This window comes from Bactrocera tryoni, unplaced genomic scaffold (assembly GCF_016617805.1).
Source record: "Bactrocera tryoni isolate S06 unplaced genomic scaffold, CSIRO_BtryS06_freeze2 scaffold_916, whole genome shotgun sequence".
Taxonomy (NCBI): Eukaryota; Metazoa; Arthropoda; class Insecta; order Diptera; family Tephritidae; genus Bactrocera; species Bactrocera tryoni.
Window position 1 is genome coordinate 1 of NW_024396562.1, and position 11,186 is coordinate 11,186.

Sequence of the window (11,186 nt, forward strand, 5' to 3'; positions counted from 1 at the left end):
ATATAGAATACTGTAAATATTAATTTAGGATATTTTTTGTCTTTTTCTGGTTACCTTATTCACTGCGCAAATAATAATTTAATATTTACCTTTGAGTCAACACTTTTTTTTATACTCGTTAGCAAATTTTAAAATCTTTAACACCATACTTGGCATTTCCCCATAGAACGACCGTCTTATGATTGGACAATATGTCACAATGTTTGGTGATGTTATAAGCCATGTCAACATATCTGCAGTAAAGTCAGAAGATGGTGGCGAATACGAGTGCAAAGCAATATCACGGGCAGGTGAAGCATCGCATTCGGCACGCTTAAACATCTACGGTGAGTGGAGCTAATATAAATATAAATATTCACACATAGAAATATTAATAAAACACATATGACACCCCCAGACCGATTGACAGGATGCTCTAATGTACTTGGAAATTTTGTGGAAATGAACATCGCACTTTTCGCTGAAGTTCATATATTTCATTTGTTTGCTTAGCTTTTTTACACACCTACAAGGTTACTCAAATATATATTCTTTTTCTTACTCACAGGTATGCCATATGTGCGCATGATGCCAAAACTATCTGCAGTGGCGGGAAAGACCTTTTTTCTCAAATGCCCTGTGGCAGGATATCCAATCGACAGTATCATCATAGAGAAAGGTAAGCGTGCATGTGCGTTCATATTTATTAATTTGCAAGCACACAAACAAATATACACATAACATTCATATAGACTTTGCTGACAGCTCAGCATTTCTACAGTCGGTCGGTTTCAATGAGAAGAATACCTTGCGAACGAAATGCTCCTTCTGCAAGCATTTCCGCTCAACGAGTTTATTGACTATTGTATAGAGTACGAATGTGGCATGCAGCATGTGGTAAGTGATGCTTTTGGGGCTTTCATGTTTAGTTGGAACGCATCTGATCACATTGGGGTGATCCTTAAATACAATGAAAACAAATATTCACTCGAGCATATATCGAAAATCAACTTGTTAATAAGCTCAAGCTTAACCAGAGCTTGGTTGTTCCATTGTCGCGGATCTTTGCTTTCACAGGCTAGGCTAGTCTGGCTGAACCCTCAAGATGGTAAGAGACCGACCGCTAAGTAAAGTCCTTTGTAAATCCAGATTAAAAACTAATTTAGTTGGATATCAGTTATCGGCAAAGTGCCTTGAACTTGTCTCATATCTGAATATGTATATGAAAAACGCGGAGTTGTAGCATTGATCTGGCAAATGTGTAACACTCGAGTAAGAAGTGTAGAATTTATTAAAACCAGTTCTCGCTAATATATATTTATTATGTTAAGATACCCTTGATTTAGCCAAGAACTTTCTCTCAACAATGCATAGATAATCACTCGGTAGTGTAAGGTGCCTCTACCCACACTCCACGCATTGCCCCATTCCCCACGGATTGTTTTTCACAATGAAGTTTAAAAAAAAGAGAGAGAAGGTTCCCACTGCAAACTGCATTTGCAATATGCTTGAATGACCATTGGAAGGCCGTTTCTTGGATACTACCTGTTAAAAATATATCAATTAGTCTCTCTAACGTTTTCTATAGAGGATACAATGATGGATCTGATCTCCTTGGCGACGATATAGACTCTTTTGCCGGCTTTCGGCATGAAGAACCCCTAACCTGCCTCCCAATCTAAAATCGTTCACTCATCAATTTTTTGAAATCGCGACAGCTCGCCGCAGTTGAGCCGGTGTTATGCCATCTGTCGCAGAAATTTAAAAAAGTTAATTGCTCTTATAAATATAGAGAAAATATTTCTGACTTGCCTTAAGACGGGACAACCATATTTTGTATACTAAATTTTAACTGTTGATCGCCAGGACTCCAGCGAAAATAAATATTTTTTTTATTCAATAGGGATGCTAGTTTTAGACGTGTGGCACTACTTTTGGTTTTTTGACAGCTGTTTATTAATATATACTCAGTTTCGTTTGACATTTCAAAGTTAACAGACTTACTCCGGAAAAATGCAAATTGTGCAAATATTGGCCGACATAATCGCCCGACAGACCCGGTAATTCGCTATTGCTGCTATGGATCAGAGTATCGAAGAAAACCCGAATTCACTTAATGAAGATTTTGCCGAATGATATTGGCTTGGAGCCTTTCTAAAGCCAACTCCCCTAAGATTTGAAGGTTAACTACCATCTTCGCACGGATAGTGTTTTCAAAATAAAATTTAGCTTAGCCATTGAGCTCACTTTGGTTGAGTGGCTATGAAAATAAACAAAATTATCGCATTAGGAATAATGATATTCTAAAAGCTATTGTTGGGACGCCATCACATCTTCAAAAACCCCGGTATGGTGTGCTCTATAGGCAAAGAAAATCATTGGTTCACATTTCTTCAAAAATGAATCCAGTCATAATGTTACGGTCAATGGATTAGAAGATGTTGATGTAGATGTCCTTTGGTACCAACAAGACGGTGCTACATGCCATACAGTCGCTTGTGCACGCAGATAAGTCCGAGACGATTAATGCCTTGGAAGAGAATATTCGTCACGTTATTGCTGACATACGGCCCTTATTGCTGCAAAAAGTGGTCGAAAATTTGGCATCTCGCCTTAAATTTATTATAGCCAGCCGCGGCCGTCTCTTGCCAGAAATCATCAAAAAAAAATTATGATTCAGGGGTTTTCAATAGAGTACTACAAAAGTAGTCCGATAGGGACTGCAAACGAAGCTATATATTTTCCCGCTCTTTTGACATTTCTCTTCAGTAAGGTTTACCATTTTATCACGGAAAGGCATACGATGAAACAACAAGTCGAAATTCTCAAAATTTACGAGTACTACTGAAATTCGGAATCAGCGGCCACAACTTTAAAAGTGGGGTTTTCAATAAGAGCGTTTCTACCGTTTTTTTTAATAAAACAAATCCGGTCAGAGATATCAATGTAATTCTTTATTCCTGTGAAAGTATTTGGGCCGGCGGCGTCATTCGGCCGTACTTCTTCTGTGATGATCAAGACCGGCACGTTACTCTGAATGGGAATCGCTACCGCTCAATGATAACAGAATATTTTGGGCAGAATTGGATGATATGACAATATGTGGTTCTAACAAGAAGTCGGCATAAGTCGAATATCCCAATCAATTTACTGAAAACCAAGTTTGGTGAACGTTTTCTCTCACGAAATGGCCCAGTCAATTGGCCGCCTCGGTCGTGCGATTTGACGCCGTTAGACTATTTTCTGTAGGGCTACGTCAAGTCTATGGTATATGTCAACAAGCCAAGCCGCGGTGGCCGGGCAAGAGAAATCGAGTTCCATAATAATGGCAGAAACAAAGAATTTCATTAATATTGCAAACCGTTTTTGTTTTATTTAAAAAACTGTTTTAGAGCTCTTACTTAAAAACGTTATTTCTAACAAAGAAAATAATTTGACCACAATATTAAAATATAAGCGTTATATTTCCTCTTGAAAACTAAATAGCTAAAAAAAACATGCTTTAAAACTCTCTCTTTAAGTCTCTCAGACCGCCGGAAGTTGTAAAAATACTCGAACTAGAGCATTTTAAGTTGTTTTATTCGCCCAGAGACAAATTGGCTAGTAATATTTTATAAAACTAGGTTAACTTTTATGATTAACGTCACTAAAGAATTATAGGAATTTTTTTATAAAACAAACTACCCTAATGCTTCATTAAAAATCAAAAAATTCACGTAATTGTTTTGTTTTCCGCTACTCACTCACACATGTACGTGCACATTTCCATTGTAGATGGCGTCAGATTGCCAACGAATATATGACAGCGTGTTCAGAACGGCACCCTACTCATCGAGAATGTGCAACGCACCGCCGATCAGGGAACCTACACTTGCATCGCCCGCAACAAGCACAACTACACGGCGCAACGGACGGTGGAGGTGAAAGTTTTGGGTGAGTTAAAGTTGAAGTTGAGGTTGCAGTTGATGAGGCGAAATTTTCGTTGATAACATTGGTAGTGGTGCTCCGATGTGCTGCCCATGTTGGGTGGCTGCAAATTTGGAAATTTTACCAGACCAATTTTAATTTGTCTGGAGTAGTTAATGAAAAACCGCAAAATGATGAAATGTTTGCGCCTAGCTCCATTTGAGTTTTGGTAAATATTGGAACTTGTATTTGAAACAATACGAAAATAGCTACGAAAAAAATACAATAAAACCCGCAAGTGGTGAACTCATTATTAATCGCCGAATTTTATTGTTGTTGGTTTTACGTATTCGGTAAAGTTATTGCGAAATCACTTATGTTTAGCATAACTAAATTTGAGCATATATTCGGAAAGTAGTGGCCAGAGGTTTAGAAACTTAGAAAGCGTTTTTAATTTTATTATATCATTTACAAAAGAAAAAGTTTTCTAAAAAAATAAATAAGTATCTCCTGAATGGGCAATATTAAGCTTGCCACGAAGTTTGTAAAAGCCAAACAACGTCGGAAACACTGAAAAGAAAAGAATCGTATATCTACAGGGTTTGTCCGGAAATTAATAGGACTGATTTTCTTCTGCCGCGACTGTACTGCGTAGCGTGCGCGCACCGACTGGATTCGGTGGAGGCCGTTCCTAACTAACGAGCGAGCGGCTGGTCAGTTGTCTCCGAGGATCTAGAGAGTCAGAACAAACATTTTCAAGCGATGTATTTCTGTGAGTGGAGCAAGCCGAAAAAGGCAGCGTTCTGTTAGGAAAGCAGAGGTACGCTGATTAGGGATCTCTGTGAAACTCGGTGAATCTGGCGACCGAGATCGCTTGATATAACTGCTATAGGCTTGACGCAGATGCTGCTTTTAGCAAGCAGGTGTGTTTCTGGTGGCACCCAGGTCTCTTTGTGGGAGGGCCGGGAAGAGGTCGCTGATGAAGACCGTGCTGGAGAGTATGACTCCGTCTCCGCAAAGTTTTGAACTCAGACCGTCTGACTAATTAATCGTTTAATTACACAGATGTTAAATTTATGGACATTGTAATAGAGAACTTGTGCGCGAAGGTGGTCCCAAAAAGTACTCAGTGACGACCAGAAATTACGGCGAGTGTAAGTGTGCTAAGAAGATTTGAATATGTGTGAAAGTGACCCCCAATTTTTGAATAATGTAATCACAAGTGACGAGTCATACATCTGTGAGTATGATCCTGAGACGAAGTGGCACTTTGCGACGACAGAGGGGATCCAAGAAGCATGTGCACCTCGGCTCTCAAGGCCATTTCGAGAATAGTAATAGACGAAGATAGCATTAAAGAATTGTTACGATTGGTTCAATAGTTTTTTTTTAAAGGCTTCCGGTGGTCTAGGAACCTCAAATTAAGGGTGTTTTCTGATTTTTTTAAGGTTTAAAAAATGAGCAAATCAGCTTAAAATTTTTACAGTTTATTTATACACTTATGAAAAGTAATAAAATACTTTTGTTAAAAAATAAAGCTTTTAAAACACTATTAAAAAATGGCGTCCAAAAAAGCTATCTTAAAAGATGACTCCCTGGTGTCATTGTTGTTGATTTTGACTTTTCTGTGAACATCTGAAACATAAAAACCAAATAAATTATTAATCAGTCGGAGTGCAGCTATCGCTGGGACTACAACCAAAAAAATTGAAAATTAAAATAATTTCGAACTTTTGAAGTTTAGATTCTGAAAACGAATTTTTGGACCAGTTTTAGATCGAAAAAAAATCGAAGTTCTTAGAATTAAAATATGATCGTAGTCCCAGCGCTAGATATTGATCTTATAAACACCATATTAAAATTTCAAGTGATCGGATGAATAGTTTTTTTTTCATCAACGGCACACCAAAAAATAGTTTTGAGAGAAATGAATTTAAAGTTTAGAGTGCCTATATATATATATATATATGTAATACATATTATGTATGTAGCCGCTACCTGCTAAAACGGCTGTAGAAGCTAAAATAATGTGAGTCTCCTTCCAAAAATTATACAGTATATTCTTCAAGCACTATACTTTCGAACTATTAACCGGGACCCCTTAAATCGACTCAGTCCTATTACTTTCCGGACAAACCCTGTAAGTTCTTAAGCGTCATTTATATAACTTTGGCCACACTCTCTCCACTAAAGCCACACAAAGCGGTTCTAAATGCTTTTAGAAACAGCATCTCTATTACATGAAGTGGTATTTAAAAATAAACAAATAATTTGAAAATATTTTAAAAGGTATTGACTATTTTTGAACACCACATTTAAGCGCCAATGTATCATATGCACATTTTAATAACAATTAATTTGAAAAATTTTCAGCAAACGATACACAATAAAAGCCAATAGTAATTGCACATGCCAAAACTATGAAAATTAAGAAAATAAAATAAAACAAATATTTAAAAAAGGTGTAATACAAATCATAATATAAAAGTGAATTTGCACGCTACTCACAATAACAAAATATTTTAATTTGCACTGAGTAATTCGCAACTCGTAAAAAATATTTTCGCATTTAAACTTCACGCTATTTCAATTACTTATTAAAATGCATTTTTTTCAAGCCTGCTAAAAAATAAAATGCACTAAACTAACACATACATGCACACACACAAACAGTTGCACAAAAACACATGCACATGCTGGCATTTCCGCTTTCGCCCACTAAAATGAAATGAATGCACGAAAATATGGTGCAGTTTAGCGGTGTTGAAATGAAAGAAGAACAACACAGCTCAAGCACTACACACACACACTCATACTGCACTCACACACTAAAACTATTTTAATTGTTCACCTGCGTTTTTCCATACTTTGCTCTGTTACTCTACTTCTTCTTCTTTACATTTTTCCACTTTATTCATAATTATCACTGCTGCTCTTTTTATGCTATACCTGTATTTTTTAGCGTTAACTCTTTGTCCTACCTCAATGTGTTTGCATTTGGTGCGCATTTTGTTGTTGTTGTTGCTTCAAATTTCCCTTCATTAGCCTGCATACGAAATCTGTTTGCATTCACTGTACACACACAAAGATACGCACACAAACATACAGACAGCACAATGTTTTCGAACAATGTTGCGTTCGCTTTGACATATCACGCTGGAGAGGCATTGATGAAATGCAAAAATGCAATGATAAATGTTAATTAAGACTTTTTACGCATACTCACACAAATTCACGCAACTATGATATTCATAAGTAATATAAGGACAAACAAAAACGTTCTGAGCAAATAAATTAAGTTCAAAAGCTCACATCAATATGAAACTATAAAAACAAAGCAATTTTACTATCGTCAGCCGGTAACGATTGCTTAAATGCTTACACGACCTTCTTATACATACGCACATACACATTTGCACTTGGATGAACAAATGCATACTTTCGATATTGCAGCTTTGCGATTGAAGTTATTCTTTCTTACGTCAGCTTTGATTCCGAAAAACCTTAAAAAGCAAAAACAAAAAAGTACTCCCTCACATCATCGTTTCATTCAATCCAAGCTCTTTTGTTCTTTGTTCTTTGATCGCTGACACTCCCACGTAACTTCGTTTTTAACGAAAGTTGCTAGATAAGTTTCTTCCCGAAGGTTGTTGGAGAAATATAAGAATCACTAACGAAAGTTATCTGATCAGTTTTATGTCCTGTAATATTAGGTCATGAGAGGTTAGTTCGCAGATGGATTTTCTAAAGCAGTCTTTTTGTGAAGGAAACTTTTATAGTTCTGACTCAAGCATCACAAAAGCCTCTTGAACTCAGCCTATCCGTTTATGGGAAATAAGTAGGTCATGTTTGAAGACATGAGGTCAACGTTGTATTTGTCATAAGTTTGCAAAAGCGGGACACGAAAAAATGTTGATTGTAGTGTGATCTTTCCCTGTTTTGGATACCATACTATCACTATGTTTTGGGCTCCAATCAGAAATTATTTCGGAAACTCATAACGTTTTCAGTATTATTCCTTCCTCAGTGTTTCTTAATAGTTCATAGTTTAGTCAACGAAATTCAGGTTTTTCATTCCTAAAAATACTAGTACGCACAGTTCCAGATTGGAACTCTAATCGTGAAACCACCTGATATCGCAATCATCTGCATTTTCGTTAAATATTCCGACATTACGTATGTATTCTACCATCAGCACAACAGATCAGAAACATTATTACGGTTGCTTTAGTTGTTGCTATTATCGGTTATTTAATCCCTGTTTAAGTGACAAGGCGTTATTTAGGTGGAATATTGCTGTTTCGACGAGATTGAACTAATGGAGAGACGAGTGTTTTGAGTTGAATTTGTTGAGCATGCGAAGAGGTGCTTAGAGTCACACTGCCACTCTCCTCTAGTGCCTTCTTCCTAACCACACCTTCCTCGTAGGTTTGATGGCAAAAAAAGGAGAAAAGACTACCAGAGATTGGTTCGACAACGCTATCATACAAATAAACTGGTACGAAAACAAAGCGTGCGAGGATTTCGAAGTGTTCAGAGACATTTTCATTTAGATACTCAGCTTCAATGAAGCTAATAGCAATATTTTCAGCCAAACTCCTTTTTGTTATGTCGAGGGGTGCTACGTACAAAACGATATTAAGTACCATGGATACCGTGCTACTTAGTACACTAAACTAACTGATGAGCGATGATGATAAGGATAACTTAAAAAAACTTTTATGTTGTATTACAACAATACCAATCCGAGTTTTGAAACCCAACAAAATCTATCATATTATATTATAGAATATTGTGAAAAACTGGAATAGTGTATTCATGTTTTTTTTTATGAGCTCATACTACACTGTAATTAATAACAATATTTTCAAAATGGATTGTTCCCAACCAAATACAAAAATTTCACCGAAAAGTGTTCCAAATTAAAATTCATTGCAAGTTCATCCAAGTGATTACGTTAAGCAATTGTTTCACTTACATACATACACATACATAATTACACTACGTTAATAACAGAAATGTTAATAAAACACTCGAAAGCGCAAGTAATAACACTTTTCACAACCTGTCCCTCACCTCAACCACTTTTTCTTTGTCCCTTCCTCAGTACACTTGCACATTATCAACACGCTTGCTTGCTTGGAATGAAAGTATATATGAATGATCAGCATGCAGCCAACGCACCACGAATTTTGCACAACATTTAGCGCCTTATAACTCACCAACAAACACCGCAGACGTTCACCACACATACGTTGCGACTTCAAGCCCTCATTTCTACTGCATCCACTTTTTATCTAAATATTTATTGCTTGAATTTCAGCACATCATATCTTAAATAACTATTAAAATCACGTCTGCTGCAATGCACCAATCAATTTTGCACATTTTTTGATTTACTTTAACCTTTTTCAGTACTAAACTCCAGCGTTGTCGTTTTGGTTACACTTTCTTTGAAATTCCATTATTATTTTTTACTTTTTTCATTCTTCATATTTTTTTTTCCTTTTTTGGTCTCTACCATTTATGTTGTGAGCACATCATGATTTACATTTTGAGTTTCTGAATTTCTGCACTTCTGCACCTGAACCGGCATTTGCATCTGTATCAGCATTGCGCATTCGCGACGCGACGTCATTGTGCGGCGCTCACCGCGCAGTTGTGTGTTTTGTCAACATCCAACGCCTGAACGTCCGATCCGCGCGCGACAGCCGTCGACAGTCAGCAGTCAGCCGTTAATTCCTCCACCATAAGTGGCTATATAGTTCAGTCATTATAGTAAGTTCACCTCGGAATTCGATATACCCATTTATATGTCTGTAAATACTTGTATAGTGACATGATAAAGTTGTCTTAAAATATACATATGGTAGGTATACCCTACCTAATTTAAGCTTCTTACCTAATTTAAGCTTAAATGACTGGACTATATATGTAGATATATTAATATAGCATATAGTTTAGTCTGCGCGATGCGGTTGACTGAGTACGCTGGACGTTTGGGTGTATAAGCAAGACAGAATCCTCATTATGGGACATTGTGTTTTGTGACATGGGGTTGTCTTTGGCTCAAAACTATTAATGGGTAATGGTTAAGTGGTCTGTGGTCGAATGGTTTATACTGGAGTTTACATCGAACATATGTCCATATATATTGTGGATAATGCCCTAATAACGGTTTATGTTACCTATGAAAGCTTCCCACAAATAGTATGTATTAGTACAGGTTTCATTGAGATATTAAATAGTCATGGAGTAAGGTCAATACTGTAGAGATTTCTATGATTACATATATATGCAAATAAAATACAATTAAGGGCATTTTCGAAGTCTTGTATTTTAAAAAGAACTTCATTTCTAATTAAATTAAATTGGGGCCGAAGGCTTGTATTTCAGAACCCTCGGTTATTTGTTTTGTTCTCTTTTTATTGTTAAAGAAGAAGCAACCGAAATTTTTGTAGGCCTTTTTCTAATGTGCTAAATTTTTCTTTATATTTTACAGTTATGAAATGATAATTGTTTTCCACGACGTCATTGGTCGTTAAAAAGTGACCAATTATATCCGGTGTCGTTTCATTGCCAGAGCCGCTAACCAACACGAGGAGCATGGTGTATGGATGAATTTTGAAGTGGCGGTTTCATCCACAAACTTAACGAAAGGGACAATTTCCAGTAATTAACAGGATATGTACCGCTTAGATCAGCATGGCGCACACGAACCAAAACACAGAAGCTGTGAAGCTTTAAAGGCCTGGGCAGTGGCAATAAGATTAGTGTGCGAAATTCGCAAAAGCAAAATATCTTTATGCCTAAGCTGAAAGGAAACTGATAAAGAAAGTAACTACTGAATTCAGCTCTCTGCCAATGAACTGGTTGCCCTAAATTATTTTATGTAGCTCTTCGTTTAAACCCATGCTAAGAGTGTCAAAGTTTGTATCGGAATAAATGAAATAAATAAATTGAAATGCAATTGTACATTATTTGGAGTTTGTTTACTCGGTAAGTAAGTCAGTAAGATCTATGTCAAAGATACAAAAATGCTTGAAAGTTATATTCTTTGTTGTGGGAGAGCTGGAAGATTGTTGTGATTAACATCACAATGATCAACGACAGGTATACCATTCCAAATAATGATGAAATTCTTAATTAACGCGAAACTTCTCCCAAATGAAGCCGGCTCTAAATGGATATATTGAGTTCAAAATTATTATTGTATTTAAAAATGCATCAGCAACCTTTGGTTTGCGTGATTTTGGATGGTTTTTAAAGAAAGTTTCAATGGTTTGAAAAGAGTTAACAGA

The 11,186-nt window shown here is 36.5% G+C and overlaps 1 protein-coding gene across 2 annotated transcripts; it reads left to right on the forward strand.

The window, feature by feature from the left end:
• Window positions 1-184: 184 nt before the first annotated feature.
• LOC120782050 (Down syndrome cell adhesion molecule-like protein Dscam2) lies at window positions 185-10,844 on the forward strand. Of its 2 annotated transcripts, none has more exons than XM_040114203.1 (3): window positions 185-326; window positions 548-658; window positions 10,388-10,844. In XM_040114203.1, the coding sequence occupies exons 1-3, from the start codon at window positions 200-202 to the stop codon at window positions 10,396-10,398; spliced, it is 249 nt and encodes an 82-aa protein (XP_039970137.1). In that variant the 5' UTR covers window positions 185-199; the 3' UTR covers window positions 10,399-10,844. The 2 variants fall into 2 exon arrangements, with proteins under 2 accessions (XP_039970137.1, XP_039970136.1); XM_040114202.1 differs by lacking the exon at window positions 10,388-10,844 and adding an exon at window positions 3,754-3,906.
• Window positions 10,845-11,186: the final 342 nt, after the last annotated feature.